We start from the raw sequence: 27,697 nt of genomic DNA, 5'->3' as shown, positions 1-27,697 counted from the left end.
GCCAGGGCTACAAATGAGACTGTGTAACAAAGATAGAACATGGAACTATCCCATGTTTTTACTATTTGAAACATGTATCCCATGTTTTTACTATGTGAGTGCCTAACAAAAGCAATACTTTGCATGTATAATTTTTTCATAAATTATTATTAGGTAAATAAATGACATCTTATGGATAATGAATGATGCTTACATATTCAAAATAACTGAAATAGAAGAGAGATAGAACAGCATGGTGTCAGCCAGGCATGGTGGCACACACTTTTAATCCTAGCACTCCAGGAGGCTGAGGCAGGCAGGTCTCTGTATTTGAGGCCAGCCTGATCTACAAAGTGAGTCCAGGACAGCCAAGGCTACATAGAGAAACCTTGTCTCAAAAACACTGAAAGGAAAAAGGAAAAAAGAATAGCATGGTGGCTTGGAGCCTGTAATCCCAGCTCTCAAAATGTTCAATAAATCACATAAATAGGCCAGACAGTGGTGGCACATGTCTTTAATCACAGCACAGGAGGCAAAGGTAGGTATGTCTCTGAGTTCAAGGTCAGCCTAGTCTATAGGGTAAGTTCCAGGACAGCCAGGGCTACACAGAGAAATCCTGTCTTGAATAACTGAAACCAAACCAACCAACCCACTAAACAAAGAAACAAAAAGCCCATAAATAAAAACAACAGAAAGAAATCATCACTGGAGACTGGAGAGATGGTTTGGTGCAAAAGAAAATTTGCTGCTCTCCCACAAGACCTGAGTTCACATCCAGTGCCCTTCTATGACCTCTGTGGAAACATGCACACATCTGGCACACACATGTATACACAAAAATAAATATAAAAAGAGCTGGAGAGATGGCTCAGAAGGTAAAAGCAGGATACCATTCTTGCAGAGGGCCCAGGTATGGTTCCCAGCAAAATTTACGAATATCTGTAACTACATTTAAAGGAAATCCAATGCCCTCTTCTGACCTCCTTAGGCATGAGACATACTTGTGACATATTTGTGGTGTACAGACATACATGTAGAAAAACACTCATACACACAAGATAAGAAATAAATCTTTAAAATAGAAAGAAAGCATTACCATTGGAATAGGTAGAGCAGAAGATGGAATATTGAGATGGAAGGCAAGGTTGAATATGAATAAATTCAGGCATCAATTTAAAAAATTAAAAGCATTTTTTAAAAAAAGCATGATCACAATATCCAGGAACTCTGGGACATGATCAAGAGACCAAATCCATGAGGTAGAAGAACAAACTAAGATAAAAACTAAAGGCAAAAAAAAAAAAAAAAAAAAAAAAAAAAAGATCTGTTTAATGAAATTAGAGCAAAAATAATTCCCAAGTCCAGGGAAAGAAATGGATATTCAAACACAAGAGGCATTTAGAACCTCAAACAAACATAACCAAAGAAGAACTTCTCCCTAACGTGGTCAAGATGTCAAAACAAAGAAACAAAGAAACAACAGTAAAATCTCTCTCTCTCTCTCTCACACACACACACACACACACACACACACACACACACACACACACACACTAAACTTTATTAAATCTTTCTGTTTGGTTGGTTTTTCGAGACCAGGTTTCTCTGTATAGTCCTGGGCTCGCTTTGTAGACCAGGCTGGCCTCAAACTCACAGAGATCCACTTGTCTCTGCCTCCCGAGTGCTGGGATTAAAGGCGTGTGCCACCACACCTGGCTTTTTTGTTTTGTTTTGTTTTTAAATAAATAGGGACCAGAGAGACGGTTCATACTGCATCCTTGCACAGTCCCCAGGGATGGACCTGACTGGGGTGGGCAGGAAATGAAGAAAAGAGATACACAGAGTGGCTGGGGTCAGGCGGTCTGGGCTCTTGGATGAGAATCTTCAGCACCCTGGAAGCTGAGACTGTTCATTAAGTGCAGTTAAACTGGGAGGTGGGGTTATTGCGTACAGATAAACAGAGAGGCAGGCTTTATGGCATGCAGCTGGAACAAGGTTAGCTAATCTCGGTAGGAAAAGTCTTGTGGATGGTTTCTCCACACACTGTCAGCATCCACACTTGCGCCAGAAGGGTAGTCGGCCATTTCTCTGAGCCTTGCCCAGGGAAAACTGCCATTTTCCCATTAGTCTGAAGCTTTAGAGTATTTGACATGGCACTGCCTGTATCAAAAGCACACATTCACTCAGGACTTCACTCCAGAGAGCTTCCTCCACTCCCCGTGGACTTAGCAGTGAAGAGCACTTGTTGCTCTTGTAGAAGATGTGGGTTTGGTTCCAAGCATCTACGTGGTGGCTCATAAACATTAGTAACTCCAGTTCCATGGGATCTGAGGTCCTCTTCCAAGTTCTTTATAGACCAGGCATTCAGAAGGTGCTCAGACAGACAGACAGACAATACACATACACATTAGATAGATAGAAAGATAACAAAAAATAAGCCCCTTGAAAGGGCTGGATACTTTTGCCCAGGACCTACCTGAGTTTAGTTCATAGTCATCTATAAATTGGCCTCTAAAGACACCTTCCCCCACATTGAAATACCCACACATGCAGACACATATACCTACATATAATTAAAAGTATTTCTTTTTTTCCCCACTCCAAGATAGGGTTTCGCTGTGTAGCCTTGGCTGTTCTGGATTCACTTTGTAGACAGACTGGCCTACACCCATCCACCTGCCTCTGCCTTTCTGAGTGCTGGGATTATATAAGGCATGCGCCACCACATGTGGCTATTAAAAGTAAAATTTTAAATTAGAAAATAAAATTGTCCTTTGAAACCTTCCTGGAATGCTTGCCTAGCATGTGGGAAGATCAGAGTTCAGTCCCCAGCAGCACATGAAGCAGGCATGGTGGCATCCATCTGCAGTCCCAGCGGGCAGAAGCAGGAAGACCAGAGGTTTAAGATCATCTGGCTGCATGCCATTTTGAGACCAGCAAATACCTACTTTTCAAAAGTTACAAACAAAGCTGTGGGATAATGATAACTTAGAGTTGTACTGATACATACAATAAGTTTAACCAGGGAAGTTAAGAGACCTATAGAAGATTGTAGAGAGAAACTGAAGGATCCCTAACTGTGCACCATGATGTCCATGTACCTGGAGCCAGAAACCTCATGTTAAGGTCACTGCTCAGAGAACTCTACATATTACATAGAAACCTCAAAAATTTACATCCTTTGAAAAATAAAAAAAAGCCAGTAGTTGATGGTCTTAAATAGCAATTTAGAAATGGTTTTAGGAAAGGAGAATAATTGGGCGTGGTGGCGCACACCCTTAATCCCAAAACTCGGCAGGCAGAGGCAGGCGGATCGTTACGAGTTCGAGGCCAGCCTGGTCTGTAAAGCAAGTCCAGGACAGCCAAGATAACACAGAGAGACCCTGTCTTGAAAAACAAAAATAAAACAAGAAGGAGGAGGAGGAGAAAAGAAAAGGAGAATAAAGTTTGAGAAAGCTTTAAAATATATTGCAAGATTTAGTTAGCACAGTACAATATTGTGCTGGCATAAAATAGGATGTAGACTGAAAAGCAAATTCTTAAATTTGTGGCCAATTGGTTTAAATGAGGGTGTTGTAGGCACTCAACAGGAAGAGAAATGTTCCAACAAATGGCACTAGAATAACTGAGTTTCCACACATAAAAGAATGAGATTGTGCCTCAGCCTCTCTCAGACTGTGTAAAAGTCAACTCAAAATGAGAAAATAGTTATAAGCCTAGTTTCCTCTTAGGGTAAGCGCCTCTTAGGGTAAGTGTAGTTTTAATTCTGCCACTTGTTGCTGAATAGACGGTGAAACATGAAAGTTTTGAACACTCCAAGAACAAATGGTCTTCTAGTTTTTGCAAAACAGTCACGGCATTTTTCACAAACTCTATTTGTCACCACCATTCTGTTCTGTGTATTATCTGGCTCCCGGCCTTACTCAGGTTTACACATCTTGTGTATGTTAAACTTCTCATACTGACTCATCCTACTGACACAGCATAGAACGGAAGTGGGAAGGGAAGAAGCCCCTCACACTGAGGTGTAGTTAGCCTTTCACAGTGCCGGGCAGCCAAGGAACTTCAGCACAACTAATAAAGCCAGTGTGTGTGTCGCTAAAGAGATCTCAAGCAAGGATGTTAAAAACAAGTGAATTTTGCTTACTTAGAGCCCGAGTGAAAATGGACCAGCAAACTAAATAAAAGCCGTAAAAACCATAAAGTTACCCACTATAATCCCAGCACTGGGAGACAGAGACAAGAGGGTTGAGAGAGCAAAACAGTGCTCGGCTACATGGCTATGTGGTGAGTTGAACACCAGCCTGAACTACACGGGACAATGTCTTATAACCCCTGCCCTGCCAAAAAAGAGAGCCAGCGTACAACTCAATAGCAAAAAAATAAACAATGCAATTACAAACTGAGCAAAGAACTTTGTCTTGGTCACTGTTTTGTTGCTGTGAAGAGACAACATGACCAAGGCAACTCTTACAAAAGAAAACATTTAATGCCAGGTGGTGGTGGTGCACACCTTTGATCCCAGCACTCAGGAGGCAGAGGCAAGTGGATCTTCGTGAATTAGAGGCCAGCCTAGTCTACAGAGTACGTTTCAGGACAGCCAGGGCTGTTAGAGAAACCCTGTCTCAAAAAACCTAAAAAGGTGCTTGTTTAGAGTTACCGAGGCTTGTTTCTTTTTCGTCATGGTGGGGAGCATGGTGGCATCTGGGCAGGCACTGGGGCTGAGAGCTACACCCTGATCTGCAGGCTGAAAGTCTCTGGGGTTGGCATGGGCTTTTGAAACCTCAAAGCTCATCCTCAGTGGCACACTCCAACAAAGCCACACCTCCAAATCCTTCTAATCCTTTCAAATGGTGCCACTCCCTGGTGACAGGGAGCCTCCGGGGGCCCATTCATACCACCACAGACTGTATAGATATTTTCCAAAGATAGGGAAACACACACGCACATACACACTTTTTAAAAAATGAAGTTCTGGGCTGTGTGGTTGTAGCATATACTTTTAATCTTAGCACTCAGAAGACAGGCAGATCTCTGAGTTTGAGGCTAGCATGGTGTACAAAGAAGTTCCATACAAATCAGGTCTACACAGAAGAATCCTGCCTCAAAACAAAACAAAACAAAAAGCCTAGCACTGTTACGTTACAATATGAATGAACCTTCAAAACTTTGTGCTTGTGGAGAGAGAGATGGAGAGGTGGCTCGGTGATTAAAATCACTAGTTCTTGCAGAAGACCCAGTTCACAACTATCTATAACTTCAATTTCAAGGATTGCCACAGACACCAGGCACACACGTACATGCTGACAAAATACCCATACATATAAAAATAAATCTAAACAAACAAACAAACAACAACAACAACAAAACCCTTGTGCTCAGTAGGCATAGCTAGATCCGATGGTCATGTATTGTGTGGTTCCATTTAAATGAACTGTGGTTCTGCTTCCAACAGCGAGGCATCAGGTCTGGGTCCCCTGCAGGGCGGCCCTAGTTCAGCACTTCCTGCCTCAGGACAGGAGATCAGAGGTCCCATCTCTCTCAGAGGTGGTTAGAGCGGGGTAGGCTTTTGGCTTGAGCAGAAAGCCTGGTTCCCAGCCTCTCTGGTGAAGGCAGGGGATGAGTGTTATGGCCAGCTCTTTTAGAATGAGACAGCAGGTCTCAATGGGGATTGGGGATTCGGGGGCCCCATAGTGTCACAGTTCTTTGATTCGTCTACCGCGCCCCAGCGAGATACATGCTCCATGAGTGCTTCCCTAGAGCCAGCTTGCCCCAATTGAGTGGGTGACTCTGAGCGACTGCGAGCAGCTAGAAGCCCTGGCATGTTCCTGGCATATCTCAGGAACCCTTCTTTTCTTGGGATGATCGTATGAAGTGAGGAATCAAGGCAGCTTTACTTGTGAATTAAGGATTTATAAACCCGGGGTAGTGAGGGTGAATGTGTCTGATTTGCTAGGGCTAGGAGTGCCAGGACACGTCATCTGCATACAGTGCTACAGTGCCTCAATAACATGAGGCCTTTCTCACAGGAAGGAGAACAGTCTTATGTGTGAGAGGATGGCACCTAGGTATAATTAGAGACTGCTTGTTGGAGGTTAATATTCATTAAAGAACTCAAACATACGTTATTAAAAATTAACTACCAGTGAATTTCATAGATTTCTAGAGAACTCCTCAAGTTTGATACTGAAGAAGCATGCAGATGCACTTGTCTTGGGCATTCTTTTAGAGTTAGAATTTCAGGGTCCCTGTCCTCAGAGAACGCATTGCGTAGGAGAAACTACTACCCTTAACTGAACTAGTTCATGTTAATTGAATTCAGAGCAACTAGGAAAAGACAAAAAGTTGGACATAGTGGTTGATACCTTTAACCCCAGCACTCTGAAGGCAGAGGCACGTGGATGATTATGAGTTCAAGGCCAGCCTGGTTTACATAGGCATTCTAGGCCATCTACATAGTGAGACCCTGTCTCAAACAACATCACAACAAAAAAGAAAAGAAAAAGATAAAACGAATGCAGATGTTCATAGGTTATATGGCTAAATTGCATAGGAACTTTTGTATTTCTAGACTGTGACTTTTCGTCTTTGAGAAGGTGGTGCTTTGCTGTGTCAGGAGGAAAAATTGCCCATTCTTACAGAATAACGTTACCCTGCTCTTTGATTGCAGATGATGAAAGCCATGAACAAGTCCAATGAGCACGTCCTGGCGGGAGGCGCCTGCTTCAATGAGAAGGCAGATTCTCACCTCGTGTGTGCGCAGAACGACGACGGTAACTATCAGACCCAGGCCATCAGCATCCACAGTCAGCCCAGGAAAGGTACGCCGCTGCGCTGCTGCGGGAGCTTTGCTTTCATTTACTTATGTAAGTTATTTATTGTTCTTTGTGTATGGGTGCTTTTCTATGCATCTCTTATAGTTCTGGTTCTGGCGAAGTCCAGAAAAGGGCATTGGAGCCCCTGGGCCTAGAGTTATAGATACAGAGTTATAGATAGCCATGATGTAGGTCCTCTGGAAGAGCAGCTAATGCTCTGAACCACTGAGCAGTGACCCACTCCAGTCCCTAATGTGTGTGTGTGTCTGTGTGTGTGTGTGTCTGTGTGTCTGTGCATCTGTGTGTGTGTGTCTGTGTGTCTGTCTGTGTGTGTGTGTCTGTCTGTGTGTGTGTGTATGTCTGTGTGTGTGTCTGTATGTGTCTGTGTTTGTGTGTGTGTCTGTGTGTATGTCTGTGTGTGTGTCTGTGTGTGTGTCTGTGTGTGTGTGTCTGTGTGTATGTGTCTGTGTGTGTGTCTGTGTCTGTGTGTGTGTGTGTCTGTGTGTGTGTCTGTGTGTGTGTGTGTGTCTGTGTGTGTATGCCTGTGTGTGTGTCTGTGTGTGTATGTGTGTAGTTTGTTTTTGGGTTTGGTTTTGTTTTGTTTTTGGAGACAGGGTTTCTCTGTGTAGCCTTGGCTGTCCTGGAACTTACTCTGTAGACTAGGCCAGCCTCGAACTCACAGCTATCCATCTGCCTCTGTTTCCCTGAGTGCTGGGATTAAAGGCGTGCACCACCACCCTATTATAGTTTGACAGAGTCCCACTGTGTCTTCCCAGCTGGCCTGGAATTCATTGTGTGGATCAGGCTGGCCTATGCCTCCAGAGTGCTGAGATTAAAGGTGTATGCACCACACCTGTGTAGGACAGATTTTTTTTTTCTTGGTTTTTTGTTTTTTTGAGACAGAGTTTCCCTGTGTAGCCTTGGCTGTCCTGGACTCACTTTGTTCACCAGGCTGGCCTCGAACTCACAGAGATCCTCCTGCCTCTGCCTCCCGAGTGCTAGGATTAAAGGCGTGCACCACCACGCCTGGCTAGGACGGATGTTTTTATGATGGAAGGTTATTCTGTTGAAGTATTGAATATCTCAAGATTCCTACCACCTACTTTCTAGTAGATACATGACCAGAAATTAATTTTCTTAAGTATATTTTCAGGATTATTTTCCCTATTCAAGTAACTATCTGGCTCTTTGAGTTTTAAAATTTGCAAATGTGGTCCTTGTTATAGAGGGAAACTGCCTTGGGGCTGGAGAGATTGATCAGCAGTTATGAGCCCATATGGCTTTTCAGTTTTTCTCTCTCTCTTTGTCTTTCTCTTTGCCTTTCTCTCATTCATTTGCTTTTTATTTTTTATTTTTTTCCTTTATGGAAAATTTATTGCAGCATTCCAACAGCGCATTACTTTTTCTTCTCAACATCTTGCTCTGCAGCTTCCTTAGCCCTTTTTGTTCGGATGCCAAAGAGCCAGCCGGGCGTTGGCACGAGCCATGCGAAGACTGGCGAAAGCCTTGAAGTTCTCCTCCTCTTCTGTGATGGCTCTGGCTTTTTCCTTTTTGTAGACATTCCGGATGGGCATCACAGGTCCTGTTAGCTGGGTGGCTAGTTTAAGTTTTTCGGCAGAACTATCTCCCTTCTTCGGAGCAGAAGGCTTCCTGGGGAACAGTATGAGCTTGGACCGGTACTCCTTCAGGCGCTGCACATTGACCTGCAGTGACTCAGTGGACTTGTTTCGCCGCCTCCGGTCCACAGAGATGCCGATGGTGCGCGCCATTTTCTTATGGATGCCAGCCACCCGCAGTTCCTCCAGGCTGAAGCCCCTGCCGGCTCGGACCTTGTTGTGGTAGCGGACGGTGGGGCACCGCACGATGGGCCTGATGGGGCCAGACGCGGGGCGGGGGGGGGGGGGGGGGGGGGGCTATGCGGCGCGCCTTCGCCTGCCGGGCCTTGCGCGCGCGCCGGCTGGTTGAACCAAATGTCCACGCGCCGCTGCCAGTCCTTGTGGAAGTGGGGCTTCAGGATCATGCCTTTCCGGCTGGGCGCCATGGCTGCCTCCAGTGCAGGAGAACGGCTGAGCGGAAAGGACCGGGTGCTGCTAAGCTTCGTTTGGTTTTTAAGACAGGGTTTCTCTGTATACTCCCAGCTGCCCATACAGCTTTTTTCCCGTTTGTTCGTTCGTTCGTTCGTTCGTTCGTTCATCCATTCACTCATAGATTTTCTCTGTGTACTCCCTGCTGTCCTGGAACTTGCTCTGTAGACCAGGTTGGCCTCATACTCCAAGATCTGCCTGCTTCTGCCTCTCAAATTCTGGGATTAAAGGCATGAAACCACCACCACCACCACCACACTTGACAGCTCCTTCAGAAGGCCTTAGTCATTTTCCTGCACCCACACAGGGCAGGGGAATCCAGTGTCTCTGGCGCTACATGTTCATGTATGCTACTCTCAATCTCATATACACAAGTGAAATAATAAAAATAAATATTTTAAAAAGAAAATAAAGAATTGTCTTCAGATACTGACAGGCCATCATTGGTGAGATTAGGCCCTATATTGAGGGTCTGTGTAGGTAGCATTTGTAGTTCAGAGATGCAGATGAAGCAGCTCATTTGCATCTGAAGGAAGACCTTTGGCTCAGGGTAAAGTCTCACTACTTACAAAGAAAACTCTTCAGGTGGGGCTGCTAACCTGAACACTTGAAGAAGCCTTGTTCAGATGCTGGTACCAAAATGTTCCTCAGGTTTTGTGGTTTGAAATACTTACACTGCCAGGCCTGGTGCTGTGTAAAGAGACCCTGTCTCAAAACACCACAAAACAAATGAATAAAACATTTACATAAACTTTTAAGTCTGGGAAAACCATGTTGAGTACGGTAAACCATTTGGTGCAGCGCCTGCAGGCTTCTGACAGCGGCTGCTTGTCTGGGTTTTTCATGAGAAGGATGATGTATAGCTTGTCTCAAATTCTTTCAGCCACAAACCTCATTTCCCTCCAAGTTCCTTCTCATCTGTTCTTTTTGTCCCTCGTGTCTTGTGGAGCATCCCCTAGTCTGCAGTAGTGGTCACTGTCTTCAGTATATTTTTAGATCAGGTGATTAGTGAGGGCATAAGAGTGTTTAGTACATGTTTATTCAAATACAAAATACAGTAGGATGGTAACTCCACAATGTGCCCCCCTTAGTCTGATCATATCCAGAATACTGAAAATGCTCTGAATATCATTGATGAAAGCATATTGGCAAAGTAGGTGGCATCTAGAGAATGATTTGAGACCTCTCAGAAGTCAGAACCTAGATGTCAGGAAGACTATTTGAATAAAGTATACACACTTAGCCTGGGAACAAATACTTTGAAAAATTACGTACTTAGCCAGGTGTGGTGGTACATGGGTGTAATCCCAGCACTCAGGAAGCAGAGGCAGGCAGATCTCTGTGAGTTTGAGGCCAGCCTTGTCTACAAAACAAGCCCAGGACTAGAAGAGAAACCTTATCTTGGAAAACAAAACAAAACAAAACAAAAAAAAAAACAAAAACAAAAACAAAAAAGCTCCTTTTTAAAATATGAAAATAAAGATTCTATTTATTCTCTAAAGGCTACAAAAGCTAGAACCATTAAGAAAGAAGGTAACTAAGGACTCCGGATGCAACTTAGTGGTAGATTGGTTTCTAGCACATCCGAAGCCTTAGAAATGATAATGTGCAGAGCAGATCCAATGGGCAAAAGTTACAGGGCTCAATTTGAGGCACACTCTGCAATTGTGAGCTGCCCAGAGGTGGGATGCTTGCCTTGTGCCTCCCTCTCACTAGGAGAGTCTGACCCAGGCTGGATCGATACCTGTTACACGTGTTATAGGATCAATCAGTAGGTAATTGGATTAGTCCACTCCACTTTAATTTGTAGGAAAATAGACAGGTGTTGGCAGCACATGTTTTTAATCTCAGAACTTGGGAGGCAGAGGCAGGTGAATCTCCCAAGTTCAAGGACATCCTGGTCTATACAGTGAATTCCAGGACAGCCTGGGCTACACAGAGAAGCCCTGCCACAAAACAAACAAACAAACAAACAAACAGGAAAATAAAAGCAGTATAGTGAAGTTTTTGTAAAACTAAACATATTTTCATATTCTTTCTTTTTTGGAGAGATAGTGGTCGTTCGTGTGGATGTGCACACATGCATGCAGATGTATATGCATTTAACTTTGTACATTTCCGTGGGGGAGCCAGAGATCAGCATCTTTAATTGCTTGCTCACTGTTATTTATTTATTAAAACATTTGCTTATGTGCTTGTGTGTATGTTAGAGAATAATTCGAGAGAATTCCCCCAGCATATGGGTCCCAGGGATAGGAATCAAGTGCCTTTATCTATCTGAGTCATCTAGTCAGCCCTAAGGATCTCTTCCTGAACCTAGAGCTCACTGATTGCCAGATTGGCTGGCCAATGAACTCTTGGGAACCACTTGTCCCCATGCCCTGGCTCGAATTACATATGGACATTGTTGTAGCTTGAATTTTCGTGGGTGCTGAGAGGCCAGACTCTGGGCTCATGGTTATACAGCAGGTACTGAACCAACTGAGCTGTGTCTCACCCCCAAATACTTAGTCTAAATAGACATTTAAAAATAACTCTGCTGGGCAAGGGGAATGCACAGCTTTAATCCCAGCACTCAGGAGGCAGAGGCAGGTGGCTGTCTATGAGTTCAAGGGCAGCTTGGTCCAGAGTGAGTTCCAGGACAGCCAGAACTATACAGTGAGACTCTCTCTTTAAAAAGCAAAGAAAAACACCAAAGCAAACAAAAAAAAAAAAACTCTACTTGGCAGATAAAGTAGCTAACAGACTGTGTGTGACTTGCTCTTCAATTAATGCATTTTTTTTTTTTTTTTTTTTTTTGGTTTTTCGAGACAGGGTTTCTCTGTGTAGCCTTGGCCATCCTGGACTCACTTTGTAGACCAGGCTGGCCTCGAACTCACAGCGATCCGCCTGCCTCTGCCTCCCGAGTGCTGGGATTAAAGGCATGCGCCACCACGACCGGCTACTTAATGCATTTTTAAAAAACATCTTCAATATATACTCGATTATAAAATAGAAAATCCAGAAATCAGTAAAGAGTTACAAACCTTTACTGTGAAGAACCAAATGATTAATATTTAGACTTGATGGCGTTTGCCACCAGCTGCTGTGTAGAGTTATAGTACTGGACTGCCTTAGAAAATAAGTAAATGAATGGACTAGCTTTGTTCCAGGAACATTTATTTCAGAAATATGCTACAAGCCAAGCTAACCCTAGGACCTGGCCATTAAGGTTTTGTTTGTAAGGCTCTTTGACTCTTGATTGAGAAAAAGTGCAACGAGATGGGGGATTGATTGTGTCTTAAGATGTCTTTCACAAACCTATGGTAAGCACAGGAGCTAACTGGTCAGCTCACACTGTGTTTTGTTTTCTGAATGATGACACCAAGAATGCCCATCTCAGCAGTCTGTCTCCACTAACCTATTTCTGTGTCTGTTGTAGTGACTGGTGCCAGTTTCTTTGTGTTCAGTGGCGCTCTGAAATCCTCTTCAGGATACCTTGCCAAGTCCAGTATTGTGGAAGGTAAAGGGTGAATTGTTTATTCCGGTGTCTTAGTTCAGTGCTGATTATATAACTGAAAAGTAAGCGACAGTAAGAGAGTCTCGAGGGTCGTGGATATAGTTCAGATGGTAGAGTACCAACTGTCCTGTAATCCCAGCAGTGGGAAAGTGGAGGCAGGAGTTTAAGCTCATTCTAGAGAGTTCAAGGCAAGCCTGGGCTACATGAAGCTCTGGAGATGGGCTGGGGAGGGGCTTGACAGCTGTTGTAGATGTCTAACTTTTATTTTTCATTCAGAGGTATGTCACAGGAGCATAGTAGCACATGCTTGTACTGCCAGCTACTCAGGAGGGTGAGGCAGGAAGCTCACTGGAACCCAAGAGTTCCAGACCAGTCTAATGAACATAGCAGAAAAACAAGCAAGCAAACAAAAACCTGGCATGCAGGGAATAAGTACAGGCACTGGTGAAGTGGCAGAGGTGGCCATCCACACGTCTTGCATAGGATGCCCGAGGGGTTATGCTATAGGGTCAGATATCACACCCTCTGGTCCACAGAAATACTGCCACTATTGCTGAAGTACAGAATGAAGTGTGTTTGCTGCAAGTAGACATGGCACACACCCTAATAGAGGCTAGGCCCAAAACTGCTTATTTTTCTTTTTAGTTAATGTTGTTCTTTACTGTGCTTTGGTCTAGTTGTGATTGATTGATTGATTGAGACAGGGTTTCTCTGTGTAGCCTTGACTATACTGGAACTCTCTCTATAGACCAGGCTGGCATTGCACTCACAGAGAGATCTACCTACTTCTGCCTCCCGAGTGTTGACATTAAAGGTGTGCCACCACTACTTCTGGCTAAGAATAACTTTGAAAAAACAAATTTCTTGACTAAGGAATCTTGATAGGGTACTACAGAGAGGAGAGTTTGACACTGTTTCATAACACTTGGTGTGACTTAAAAGCACAGAATTATTTCCTAGAAACAAGATAGTATTCACTGAAGTTTTTTTCACAAGTGTGTTCTGGGGCCTGGGATAATTAGGAGACCAGGAGTGATCACTAGACACAAGTGTTGCAGCAGCAAAGTAAAAGCTCCATCGCCTTTGTGCCCACCTGGAAACTCATGAAGTGTTTCTTCACAACGTCCAGTGCTAGAGGAGGGGGATAAGATGGCATTTTTTGATGAAGGACTAAGAAATTCGCATTGTAGGGGGGTCTGTGCTGTTTCTTTATATAATATTTGGCTACATGTGGCAGTAAGTTGGGGTCTTTTACTTCCAGGAATGCAGTTTAATTATATTGCTATAGTTTTTGGTTTGTTTATTTTGTTTTTCTGAGACAAAACCATTTCAACAGTAATGATGACATTAACTTACAGTTTAATAGTATAGTAAGTATAAGACAAATTATTACTGTGAATGTATTATAATAAAATAGATTGTTAGCTATCTTAAAATATATTAAATATTCCTGCTCTAAGCAGCTTTCAAGCTTGAAAAAAAGTTTAGGCACATTTTAAAATTTTTTCCTTAGTCAATGATATTACCAAACAAAGGGGGAGATCTGAGCAAGATGAAAGTACTGGGTCTCCTGGACTTGAGGTTGGTCTTGAATTCACTGTGTAACCAAGGATGACCTTGGACCTCTGTGTGGTCTTCCTGCCTCTACCTCTTGAACAATGTCATTACAAATACTCGCCACCACCATGCCTAGTAGAGAATTTCTTGGAGTCCTGACCAAGGCATCATGCATTCTAGGACAGCAGTTTATGAGACTTCGAGAGCTATAAAAAGTATTTAGTTAAAGTGTGTGTGGGTGTGCGTGTGTGTGTTTTCAAGCATTCAGGTAAGACAACTTGAGGTTAGCTTTGCTTGCTATTAAAGCGTTGTGAGTCTCCAGCTGGGGGAAGTCTTTTAGATTAATTATTTTTTCTAAAGATTTCTTTATATTGTTTTACATGTATGGGGTTTTTTGTTTTTTGTTTTTTGGTTTTTTTTTTTTTTTTTTTTTTTTTTTTTTTTTTTTTTTTCCTGTATGTATATATGTGTACCACATGTATGCTTGGGCCCAAAGAGGTCATAAGAGAGTGATAGATTTCCTGGAACTGGAGTTTCAGATGGCTGGTTGTGAACCGCCATGTGAGTGCTAGAAATGAAATCTGAGTCCCTGGAAGAGCAGTAAGTAAGTCCAGCCACTGAGTGACTTATTTTTATATGTATGGGAATTTTGTCAGCATGTATGTGTGTGCCTGGTGTCTGTGGGAATCCTTGTAATTGAAGTTATGGATAGTTGTGAACTGGGTCTTCAGCAAGAATTATAGAGTGTAGTTCAGACAGGCCTGGAACTTGCTATGTAGCACAACTTGAATTGAACTCAAGGTCCTCAGTCCTTAGCCTCCCAAGTGCTGGGATCACAGGAGTGTACCACCATGCTTGGTTGATAGATGTTCATTTTCACAGTAGCTTATGCCAAGGCCTTTCTAAAAGCATTCCTGGGCCTATAAGATGGCTCAGTAGGTAAAGGCACTTGCCACCAAGCCTTATGACCTGAGTTCCATCCCTGGGATCCTCTGGTGGAAGGAAAAATAACTCCTGCAAGTTGTCCTCAGATCTCACCTACAATGTGTCATTTGCACACACCCTCAAAGAAGTAAATGTAATTAATAGCATTCTTTTCAAAACAAAGTGTTTTTAAAATTTATTGGTTAACAATTCCATACATGTATACAATGTATCTTGAATATAACCGTTCTCCACTCTCCCCAGACTCCTCCCACAACTTTAGATTTTTGAGACAAGGTCTCATGAAGCTCAGACTGACCTTAAGTTCAGTGTGAACTGAGAAAATCCTTGAAACCCTGATCTTTTTGTCCATCTCCTAAGTAAAAGCATTTCTTTTTGAAATATGGATTCCAATAGACTTCCACAGACAATTTTACATATACATACTGGACTTGATCTTCTCTGATAAGTTTAATAAACAGTGAGTAAAGTACAACATATCTTAAAGCCAAATCTCACAATTCCACCTATACAGCAAAACGATATTCAGGAATTGTTAGGGGCTGAGCTGCAGAGAACATATAACTGGAGGTCCAGAGGATCCTGTGCCTGTGCCCATGGAGGGCGCCTGGAGTCCTAGTCACATGCACAGCACCCACCAAACACACACACACACACACACACACACACACACACTACAGATACCTAACATAAACACACGCAGCACACATGCACACCCAACACACACATAATTGCAATTTTGAACAAATCTTTAGGGAAAAAAAAGGAGGAAAGGAATTGCTGGGCCAGTGAGATAGTTCAGGTGATAATGGATGGCACTTGCTATAAGCCTGACCTGACTTTGAATCCTGGGACCATGGCACAGAGAGAGAACCAACTCTTCCAGATTTTTCTCTGATTATCACATGAATGTTGTTGCACACACTTACCTGTACTCAAACACACATGTATCATATATACACACAGACACAATATAAATAAATTAAGTTTTAAAACAAGGAAATCGCTAGAGAGATGTCTCAGCAGTTTAGACACTGGCTACTCTTGCAGAGGACCCTGGTCAGGTCCCAGCACCCACATGGCCACTCACAACCATCCCTAATGCCAGTCCTGGGGGTAGGGTAGTAGTCTGATGAGCTTTTCTAGCTCTGTGGGAACCAGGCACAAATATGATGCCCAGACTTACTATGTAGACCAGAGATTCTTCTAAAATCCATTCTTTCTTTCTTTAAAAAAAATAGCTTTATTATATTAAAAAATTGCAAATAAGCCAGGCGTGGTGGCACACACCTTTAATCCCAGCACTCAGGAGGCAGAGGCAGGCAGATCTCTGTGAGTTTGAGGCCAGCCTGGTCTACAAAGTAAGTCCAGCCAGGGCTGTTACACAGAGAAACCCTGTGTTGAAAAACCAAAAAAATTTTAAGGTTTTGTTTTATTTTAAAATATTTATTTAAAAAAATTTTTTATTTAAATGTTACTACAAAACCATTTCAAATAAAATATTTACTTTTATTTTATTTGTATGAGTGTTTTGCCTGCATGCATATCCATATACCACAGGCATGCCTGACGCCCTTGGAGGGCAGAACTTTCATAAGGTTGTAAGATGCCAGGTGGGTCTTAGGAATCCTCTGGAAGATCGGCCAATCCTCTTACTAATTGAGCCATCTCTCTAGTCCCATAAGAAACTTTTAAATGTGGTTAAAATGATCAATTCAGTTGACTCAGAACTTACAGATGTAAAACAATGCATTTATAATGTTTGTGTTGAGGCCACAACATGACTCAGTTGGTAAAGGCACTTAATGCCACGTCTAATAATCTGAGTTAGATCCCAGAACCCATGTTATGGAAGGAGAGAACCACTTCCTGCACATCGTTTTCTGATCTCCACATGCATGACCACACACATATATACAGAAAATGAATGATTTTAATTAAAGAAATTATTTTATGACAAAATTATGTATATGTGGCAACAAATCAGATAACTGTTCAGCATGCGACAAGTTTTACTCTCAAAAATTTTAATTTAATTTAAAAAAAAGATAAAGGGCTGGTGAGATGGCTGTTCTAAAGGCCTTAAGTTCAATTCCCAGCAACCACATGGTGGCTCACAACCATCTGTAAACAGATCTGATGCCCTCTTCTGGCATATAGGTATACATGTGGACAGAGAACTCCTATATTTAAAAAAAAATATGTACCATCTCTTGTGTATATGGTCCATCTAAAACTGAGAGGTTGCCTAATTTTTAGTCAGAATCAATACTAGGCTGTCTTGAAATTTCCTCTACCAAGGCCATTAATTGAAAACCTCAGTTTAGCCTCAGATAGATTTCTTTGACAAAGTCAGAAAGCAGCCACATTCTTTACCAAATGATCTCAAGGTCACTTACTCATATTCTTCTCCTCTGAAATGTCATGTGCCAGGCCATCATAATCTACATTGCTCTCAGCACCACTCTCTTCCATGTTCCTACTAGGATGGCCCATTAAGCACCACTTAAAGTATTAACTCTTTTTTCCTAGTCCAAAGTCCACATTCTGTCAACAAGCAGCATGGTCAGACCTATTGCCGCAATACCCAACTCCCTGGTACTAAATTCTGTCTTCATCACTGTTAACTGTGAAGAAACATCATGACCAAGGCAACTCTTATAAAGAAAAACATTTAACTGGGGCCTTGCTTACAGTCTCAGAGGTTTGGTTCATTATCTCCAAAGTGTAGAGTATGGCAGCATGCAAGCAGGCAGTGGAGCAGCACTAAAAGCTATATCCTGATCCTCAGGCAGAAAGAGACAGGACACACACATACATACACACACACACACACACACACACACACACACACACACACACACACACAGGTTGGCTTGGGTTTTTGGGTTTTTTGTTTGTTTTTTGTTTTTTTCTGAGACAGGGTTTCTCTGTGTAGCCTTGGCTGTCTTGGATTCGCTTTGTAGACCTCGAACTCACAGCGATCTGCCTGCCTCTGCCTCCCGAGTGCTGGGATTAAAGGCGTGTGCTGCCACCACTGGCTTGGGTTTTTAAAACTTCACAGCCTACCACCAGTGACACACTTCCTCTAACAAGGCCACGGTCACTTCAGCAAGGCCACACCTCCTAACCCTTCTCAAGTAGTGCCACTCCCTGATGACTAGGCACTCAAATGTATGAGTCTGTGGGGACTGTTCTTACTCAAACCTCCATAGTTAGTCCATTTCCATCATGGTAGAAGCATGGAGGCCAGCAGGCATGGGCTGAGAGCTTACATACTTATCTACAGGCAGAGAGAGACACAGACAGACAGACTGTTGGACCTCTGTGAGTTTGAGGCCAGCCTTGTCTACAAAATGAGTCCAGGCCAACCAAGGCTACACAGAGAAACCCTGTCTCAAAACAAAATAAAACAAAGAATATCAGTGGGGGACTAAGTGTGCAAATATATGAGCCAGTGGAGGGTATTTTCATTCAAACCACCAAGTAATTTTTGTTTGCTTGGGTTTTGTTGTTGTTATTATTGTTATTGTTTTGTTTTTGAGACAGTGTCTCATTATGTAGCCCTAGCTAGCCTGGAACTCACTATGTATGTAGACCAGGTTAGCGTCGAACTAGGTCCTCCTGCCTCTACAGCCCAAGTACTAATATTAAAGGTCTACCACCATACCTAGTTAAACTTTGTTGGTTTTGTTTGTTTGTTTGTTTATTTGGTAATTTTAAAACAAACATTTGCAGGACATTCATATACCAGGCAGAAGTTAAGAGTAGATAAAATTTAAGAGAGACAGAGAAATTAGTACATACAAACAGGGTGTGGTCATTCATATACCAGGCAGAAGTTAAGAGTAGATAAAATTTAAGAGAGACAGAGAAATTAGTACGTACAATCAGGGTGTGGTAATTGCAAGAATGAAAACAGGAATAAAATGCTCTGTGAGGCTGAGGAACAGTGGTGTGGTCATGTGTAAGTTTTCCCTCTGAGCAGTCTCAAAAGAAACACTTCATGGGGTCTGAGTGGAAGTCAGCAGTGCTAAAGCCATGGTTGCTGTCTCCATGTTTCCATCTGTATTATCTGACATTCTTAGATGGCGTCATGGTCCAGATCACTGCAGAGAACATGGATTCCTTGAGGCAGGCACTTCGGGAGATGAAGGACTTCACCGTCCCTTGTGGGAAGGCGGATGCAGAGGATCCCCAGGAGCAGATCCACATTCAGTGGGTGGATGATGACAAGACCGGGAACAGAGGGCAAGTACAGTTCCCTAAGAGCCAGGTAGGGAGTCAGCAGCCCCAGGCCGTCTGCCAGGCACACAGCTTGACTAAAGCCTGCTTGTGAGAAAGGAACACAGAACACAGAGGTTCACAGTTCTGGGGTGAGCATGATTTCTTTTTTAAAAAACATGTGTCCATGTGTATGACTGTGCACATGACTTTGGGTGCCCATGGACACACAGGTCTCAGATCCTCTGGATCTGAAACTCCAGGTGGTTGGAGCTGCTGTCCTGGATCCTGGGAACCAAACCTAGTTCTCAGCAAATGTAGTATATGCTTTTAACCCCTGAGCAACCTTTCCAGCTCCCCTTAACTTGATTTCTGAAGGAGTCACTGTATGTATTTTGAGAGAAAAGTAAGGCAATGAAACAAGAGCAGGCCATCTAAAGTTGCTCGAATACAGATGTGGTGTTTTGTGTATCAAGCATCTCTGCTCATGTGTTCCATTTGGTAAAGCACATGTTCTTATTTCATTTGAATAAGTCAGTGACATAAAACTAAGACTCAGCAAGTCTCCAACTTAAAACCATCTTCTTGGCCTTCAAATCCAAGCTCTTCACTCGCTCATGGCAACTCTGTGCTGTTTCACACGAAGCCTGGGTTCATTTTTCACACTTGTCTTTCTTTCCTACCCCACACTTAGCCCAACAGGAAATCCTGTTTGCTGTGCTTCAGAATGCACCCCAAACTACAGTGACTCCCATTACCCATGCTGCTGCCCTCTGAGTTTAAAAAGCAACTTAGCCAGTTTAAACCACCTCAGTCTGGACAACTGCAATAGCGCCTGGGCTATCCTCATTTCTGGTTTTCTTGTGTCATTCTGATCTGCTTCTAGTCTCTTCTAGAGATTAATGCCACCATGATGTCACTTTACCACTCAAACCACCAAAGGTTTCTAGTGTCTTTCAAGATAAAATTTAAAGTCACTCATTACTTCTAAGGCCCTACTTTTCTTCCTGTTTTGAGATAGGGTTTCATGGCCAGGTAGCGTAGTCCAGGTTGAACTCAAACACAAAGCAGTCTTCCAGCCTCAGCCTCCCACATGCTCAGCAGGACACTGGCCTTCTCACTTGAGCACAGCTGTGCACCTGTCCCAGACCTTTGCACATGCTGCTGTCAGCCTGCCCTGTTCCTCAAGACACCCTGTGAACAGCTCCATCCCCTTCCTCACAAAGTTCCCGATGCCAGGCTCACGATCTCCCTGGACAATGTCTATATTCTAACTCTGTTGTGCGTTTCTCTCTTCATAGATAGCAAAGCTTCCAGTATTTCCTGCCCCCATCCCCCAACTAAGCTTTCTCTTTTAAAGTTTTTATTACATTTACTTATGTGGGGAATAGGAGGGGCTTGTCATGGCAAACCTTAGAGGACAACATTGTGCAATTGGTTCCTTCCTTCACCTTTTTATAGGTTCTCAGGACCTGCACACAAGGACCTTGTGCTGAGCTATCTTTCTCGCCCCCTAATTTAACTTTGGATGTATAGGAACAGGGCCAGGGTGGTGCTGATGGCGCATGCCTTTAATCCCAGCACTCAGGAGGAGGCAGAGGCAGGCGGGTCTCTTGAGTGTCAGGCCAGCCAGACTACATAGTGAGACCCTGTCTCAAACAAACTAAAAAGAATCAAGAATATAAAGGATTTAAACATTATTGAGAGGAGTCTATTATCTTTCTATCAATCACTGTTTACTGTTTTCAGAGTAAATGTGTATCTCCACATATTTAATTTACTTGCTATATTTCAAGGGAGAAATAACTTTCAAAAGTAGCTTCTGTTTAGAAATCTAAGAGTGATAAATTAGCACGGAAGAAATTTTGTGATGATAGACACGGTCTATCCTTCACACCAGCCCTTGAGCTTGTATTTGTTTGTTTGTTTATTTAATGTCATTAGTTGGCAATTAAATCAGGCTTTTCTGCTTTGCAAGCAAGCACCCTTATCACTGAGCCAAATCCCTAGCCTTAAGTAGTTTTTAGCAAGCTAGGCATGGTGGTACATGCTATAATCTCAGCACTCGGCAGAGGCAGGCAGATTTCCATGAGTTCGAGGCCAGCCTGGTCTACAGAGTCCAGGACAGCCAAGGCTGCACAGAGAAACCCTGTCTGGGGGAAGAAAAAAAAAAATAAGAAAGAAAGAAAAATAAATAAATAAATAAATAAATATTTCTTAGTGGTTGGGGAGATGGCTCAGAGGTTCAGAGCACTGGCTGCTCTTCCAGAGGTCCTGAGTTCAATTCCCAGCAACCACGTGGCAGCTCATAACCATCTATAATGTGATCTGATGCCCTCTTCTGGCATGTAGGTGTACATGCAGATAGAGCACTCAAACATAAAATAAATAAACACCTTTTTAAAAATTATCTTAAATAGTTCTTGGCAAATGTTTCAATGTTTAAACTCCCTCAGTTCTAAGCAGTGTCAGTGCTTGAAATACAGCACCCAGGGATGACATGTTCAACTCCCTCCCCTTCCTAGAACTTTCTTTCTAAGAGGAGCATGGTGAATGTTGTTCTGGAGTCAGGAGCTGAGTGGGAACCAGGTTGGATAAGTAGCCGTATATTCATTAAAAGGAGAAATGCTGGGGAAAGAGCATGTGTGAGTAAATGGCCTGTTTATACTACCATAAACTTTGACTAATAGCTTCTTGTGAAGTCTCTGCCTTTGGGTATGTGTCTGTGAATTGTTTCAGTGTATAGCCCTTTCCAGAAGCACTCTGTGTCTTGTCATGATATGATATGCTTCAGCTGTCTTCAGCAAGACACCAAAAAATGTAACAAGACATCTCTTTCTCTTTTCCTCTGTTGTAGTGTGGTGAGTCCTATAGATGGGAAGTCCATGGAATCTATAACAAATGTGAAGATATTCCATGGGTCAGAGTATAAAGCAAACGGAAAGGTCATCAGATGGACAGAGGTAAGGAAATGAAAATTAGTGCCTTTGTCTTGCTTTCAACACAGACTTTTGCTAAGCCAAAAGCCTATTTTGGGATGATTTGGAAGGAAAAAGTTGAGCCAGTGAGATGGGTCTGTGAGCGATGGCATCTGCCACCAAGCCTGATCACCTGATTTCAGTCCTTGGGACCCACATGCTAGAAGGAAAGAAACAACTCCCACAAATTGGCCTCTTACTTCGTGACACTCTAAGTGGCACTTATGTGACAAATACACATTAAAAATAAATAAATTTAGGCTGAGTGTGGTGGTACACCCCCCCCCCAAAGTGAAACATTTTTTAAAGAAAAAAATCTTGGGGGCTGGAGAGATGGCTCAGTGGTTAAGAGCTCTGTCTATTCTTCTAAAGGTCCTGAGTTCAATCCCTAGCAACCACGTGGTGGCTCACAACTATCTATAATAAGATCTGGCACCTTCTTTTGGAGTAGAGGCATACATGCAGGCATAATACTGTATAAGTAATAAATGAATAAATCTTTCAAAAAAGAAAGAAAAAAGTCTTTTCATTTATCTACTATATTTAATTCCCTCTGATCTATCTTAGCTCACTGGGGAACAAAGTCCAAAAGTGCAGCCTGCAGCACTCTGACAGGAAGCTATGCCTATAGACTCTCAACAGTATGGTGATCTAAAGCAAGACCCTCATGATGACCACGATGGTTGACATGACAAAGTAGACAGGGAAACTTCACAAGACCCCATTCCTAGAATAAGAGCTATAGGCAATTAATGGCTGCTGAGTGAGAGAGAATCAATCTTCTCCAGGGGGGAGAACCAATCCCAAATTGTCAGCCCTAAGCACACCAGCAATGAGAAATGGACTCAGCAGCAGGTTGTGTGTGTGTGTGTGTGTGTGTGTGTGTGTGTGTGTGTGTGTGTGTGTGTGGTGTGTGTGTGTGTGTGTGTGTGTGTGTGTGTGTGTGTGTGTGTGTGTGTGTTGGGAGTGTCCTGGACGTTCAGCCTCATACATGCTAAATAAATGCTTTGCCATGGAGCTGCATGCCCACCCCTTACGTTTAGCGTAGCCCCTTTGGACCAGCATGCTGGAGTTGTTATATAACAATATGTAAACATAGCATACTTACATTTATTTTTCTTTTAAAATTTGCCTTTATGTTGCTTATGCTTTATATCATTCAGAGAAGACAGGCTTCTGCTTTCTGTACGAGCAGAGGCAGAGTTGGCATCGTGGCATCTTTGGAAATCCAGATACAGTGGTGCATACCTAGAATCGCAGTACCCAGGAGGCAGGCATGAAGATGGTGCCAGTCCAAGGCTAGCCCAACTCCCACATAGTATGCTCCAGGCCAGCCAGGGCTACATAGAGAGAGGAAGGAGGGAGGGAGGGAGGGAGAGGGGACAAGCAGGTCTTTTGAGAATCAGAACTTAATCTGAGTCGGTGAGATAGCTCAGTGGTTGAAAGCCCTTTCCATAAAGCCTGACAATCTGAGTTTGATTTCCAGAACACATGAAAACATGAAAGGAGATAACTGACTCCACAAGGTTATCCTCTGATCTCCACTGGCACACCATGTCACACATGTGCCTATACGTATGTGTACAACCTCGGGTGTCACCACCAGGAACATCATCTCCTTTGAAACAGTATTTTGTTGGCTTAGAACACAGCATTTAGGCTAGACAGAGAGCCCCAGGACTATCCTGGCTTCTCCTCCCTAGCACTGCATTGTGAGAGTGTTACCAGTACACCGAGCATCTTTTCTTTCTTCCTGGTTTTTCGAGACAAGGTTTCTCTGTGTAGCCCTGGCTGTCCTGGACTCGCTTTGTAGACCAAGGTAGCCTTGCACTCACAGAGATCCATCTGCCTCTGCTTCCCAAGTGCTAGCATTAAAGTCACACACCACCACCACCTGGCCTCAGCATTTTTACTTTAATGTGGGTTCTGGGGAATCAATGCAGGCCTTCATCATATGAGGCAAGAACGTCACCAAACCCAGAAAAACTTAAGTCTCTTAACTGATAGTATGATCCCTGTAGAGTCATAGGAGAAGGTCATATTGTAGAGTGTAGTCACAGAGATCTATCTGCTTCTGTTTCCTGAGTGCTGGGATTGAAAGCATGTACCACCATGCCCCACGTGACTTTTTTTCTTTTTCTTTTGACATGCGGTCTTAATTTATGTAGTGAACTCATAGAGGTTTCCTACTTGAGGCTTCTCCAGTGCTAGGATTAAAGGCACGTGCCACTACACCCAGCCCCTGCCCTCTGTCTTTATACACTTGAATAATCTACGAAGAACTGGATCCTCCAATCTACAATGACTGTTCTTTTAGACTCTCATATCACCTCCTAAGAAAATTGTTCATGTGCACATGGTGGTACACAGTGGCACAAGGCTATTATCCCAGCACTTGGAATTGGGAAGATCAGGAGCTCAAGGTTAGCCTTGGACCACATGAAGCCCTTTCTCAAAAAGAAGTGTACAGTGCAAAACGGGAGACTTCTAGGTTCTTCATAGCAAGTGTCCTTGCAGAGTGCAGGCAGGCTGCTACTGCCACAGTGTGGATGCAGAGACTGGCAAGCAGGGTTGTCTTTGGTGCTGTACTTTTCTTTTTAAAGATTTTATTGTGTCTGTGTGTCTATGATGTGACAGGCCCACCTGTCATGGCACATGTATGAAAGCCAGAGGACAACTTTATGGAATATGTTTTTCTACCTTTACATGGGTTCTAGGGGTTAAACTCAGGCGGCTGGGTGTCAATGTGCCTCTTTACCTGCTAAACCATCTCTCCAGTCCTGGGGTAGTACTTTTTCTGGCCCCAAGGATTCTTTCCCTCAGGTCACCTTGTACATCTTAGCTAACTGAATGCTCAAATGTATGGGTTAATTTGCTTGTTCCACATCTAGGCACAAGGTGAAAGCCTCCTTTGTTTTGGGATAGGTGTTTTTCCTAGAAAACGATGACCATCATAACTGCCTGAGTGACCCTGCAGATCATAGCAGACTGACTGAGCATGTTGCCAAGGCGTTCTGCCTCGCCCTCTGCCCCCACCTGAAGCTGCTAAAGGAGGATGGGATGACAAAACTGGGACTGCGTGTGACACTTGACTCAGACCAGGTAAGACACATCTTGGGCAGTTTTTGGAGTGGGCCTTGAGAAGTGTGTGTTGTTTTTGTTTCTTTTATCTGTGAGTATTCTTGAGTCCCCCAGGGCTTAAAACTCCAGATGTTACAGTATGACCTGGCCTCCAACAGTAACACATTCACTGGCATGCACCCCAAGTCACTGCCTTCCTTCTTACTGTGGTAGGGGACACATTGTGAGGACCTGCCACCTGTGATGAGCATGTGACGTACTGCTCTGCAGCTTCGTAGGGGCAGGTTCTAGGTGTCCCTCGTCTTGCCTTTCTTACTCAGCTGGATAGCATCTGCAATTGCCTCTGCCTAGTAAATTTATTTTTGCTGCCAGTATTTTCATTTAGTGACTAGATTTGAGCTATCTCAACAATTTTCTGTCATTGGACTTGGTAGGTTTTTTTGCATGTTTTTGTATCTTGTTATTTTTTGAGATAGAATTTCACTATGTTGCCGAATGGCCTTGAACTCACAGAGATCCATCTACCTCTGGAGTGCTAAGATGTGTGTACTGCCAAGCCTGGCTTGATTTCGTTGTTGCTGATTTGTTTTGCTTTTCAAGCCAAGGTTTCTCTTATAGGCTGTCCTGGGCTCACTTTGTAGACCAGGCTGGCCTTAAACATATCTGCCTCCTGAGTGCTAGGATGAAAGGCATGTAACACCATGCCTGGCTGGCTTGATGTTTTTATATGTTTTTTGTATTAACAATGCAGTCCTTACCTCCTAAACCCCAGTTCCTTGTCCTCTCTCCCCTGTGGCCATGCTCTCCACTGCAGATCCCACTAGTCCTGCATTGGATGCTTAGTCTTTTCCAGCTATCATCGCCCTATATCCTTAGCAGTGAGTCATTATAAATGAGTATGGGAGGGGCTGCAGAGATGGCTTGTTCGTTAACAGTACTTGTTGCTCTTGCAGAGGACCACAGTTCAGTTCCTAGCACCCACATGGTGGTTCACAACCATCCTTTACTCCAGTTCTAGGGGGCTCTGACTACCTTTTCTGACCAACTTGGGCACCAGGAACACATGTTACACATCCATACATGCAGGCAAAACAGTCACACACACACTAAAAAAGAAGTTTATTTTTAAAGAAGAATGAGTGTGTGTTCTCAGGTTGATATTCCCTCTCACTCCTACAAGTTGCCCTCTGATCGCTACACACGTTGTGGTACATGCACACACATAAAAAAATGCAATTTAGAAAAAAGTCTGTGTTCAATACTGGTGAAGAATATTACACTTCCATCTCACATACTGCTGCTAACCTAATTGGAGAGAGAGGCTCCCTCATATGGAACAACTGGACAGCAAGCATTTTTCTGCTAAATTTGTGACTCTCTGGGGGGAAAGGGCCCTTTATTTTTGAATTTCTGTTTTCAATTGCTCAAAAATTGGTATACTGGTGACTGCATGGGCTATAGAGTTAATGCTGTTATATTCGTCAACTTCAGTTTTTACAACTAGAGACTAAAGTATTACCCGACTCACCGTTTCTCTTCCCAGGGAAGATATTCGCAGATTAAGGGACTAGCTCAGGGTCTCACAGCTATTAAGTGGCCATGGTGGATAGCAGAAGTCAGAATGATAAACCAAAGAGAAAAGGAAGAATTTGTATGCACCGTCATGTGTGTGTCTAACTCAGGGCAGAAGGTGTGATATTTCCTGCTTGGCCTCTCTGGCTAGCCCTCTGTAGAGATCTTCCCTGCCAGTAACCTGTCATCACTTTTTTTCTGTGGTAGGTCGGCTATCAAGCAGGGAGCAATGGGCAGCCCCTTCCCTCACAGTACATGAACGATCTGGACAGCGCCTTGGTGCCTGTCATCCATGGAGGAGCCTGCCAGCTCAGTGAGGGTCCTGTCGTCATGGAACTCATCTTTTATATTCTGGAAAACATCGCATAGATGAGGACTTCCTTGTTTTTGTTCAGACCTGTTGCAGCAGCAGTCATATTCAAATCATTTGCACTTTAAAACTGGAAGATTAAGCTTTTGTTAACACTGTCAGTAGGGAGGGTACGGGGTGGGAGTAGGACTTAGGGGGGCAGGGGCGGGGAGGGTGGTTGGGGGAACACCTGTTCCATGACTCTAAGTCTTCTATGCATTCTCCAAGAAGACCCGGGCAGCTTCTTACTGCACAACAGTTATGCCATCTTTGCAGCTAACTCCTTTCTGTGTAGACAAGAATTCTGCTGCTCTCCTACAATTGCTTCCGGTCATGTGCTCAGATGAATGCTCATATGGGTACAACCATCATCAAGGTCAGGGTGGGGGGCAGAAAGGAAATAAACAGTGAATCGTCACTTTTGCACTTCCTGTACAGAACCGGCATAAAAAGAATGTTACACTGATCATCCTGGGTACAGCTCAGCTGCTTACCAAGGAGAACTCATGTTTAGATTTGTGTTTATTTGTTCCAGCCACAAATTGAATCAAACCATGTAAAGGTAACTCAGTATAAACCAGGCCCTTCAGATAATGAAGTTGAGTTCTGAGTCA

At 43.4% G+C, this 27,697-nt stretch overlaps 1 protein-coding gene and 1 pseudogene across 1 annotated transcript in view; one reads left to right on the top strand and one right to left on the bottom strand.

Moving 5' to 3' along the window:
• Zfyve9 (zinc finger FYVE-type containing 9) overlaps positions 1 to 27,234 on the top strand; it is a 121,891-nt gene extending 94,657 nt beyond the window's left edge. The window contains exons 13-18 of the mRNA XM_051170970.1: positions 6,650 to 6,800; positions 12,300 to 12,380; positions 18,968 to 19,130; positions 21,961 to 22,066; positions 25,007 to 25,183; positions 26,942 to 27,234. Coding sequence (XP_051026927.1) covers positions 6,650 to 6,800; positions 12,300 to 12,380; positions 18,968 to 19,130; positions 21,961 to 22,066; positions 25,007 to 25,183; positions 26,942 to 27,103 — 840 coding nt within the window. The 3' untranslated portion in view covers positions 27,104 to 27,234. The remainder of the gene's footprint in view (positions 1 to 6,649; positions 6,801 to 12,299; positions 12,381 to 18,967; positions 19,131 to 21,960; positions 22,067 to 25,006; positions 25,184 to 26,941) is intronic.
• On the bottom strand, positions 8,191 to 8,876 carry LOC127211177 (60S ribosomal protein L13-like; annotated as a pseudogene).
• Positions 27,235 to 27,697: the final 463 nt, after the last annotated feature.

Source organism: Acomys russatus, chromosome 29 (genome assembly GCF_903995435.1).
Source record: "Acomys russatus chromosome 29, mAcoRus1.1, whole genome shotgun sequence".
NCBI lineage: Eukaryota > Metazoa > Chordata > Mammalia > Rodentia > Muridae > Acomys > Acomys russatus.
Note: the sequence above shows the minus strand (reverse complement) of the source record. Positions and strands in the feature narration are given on the sequence as shown.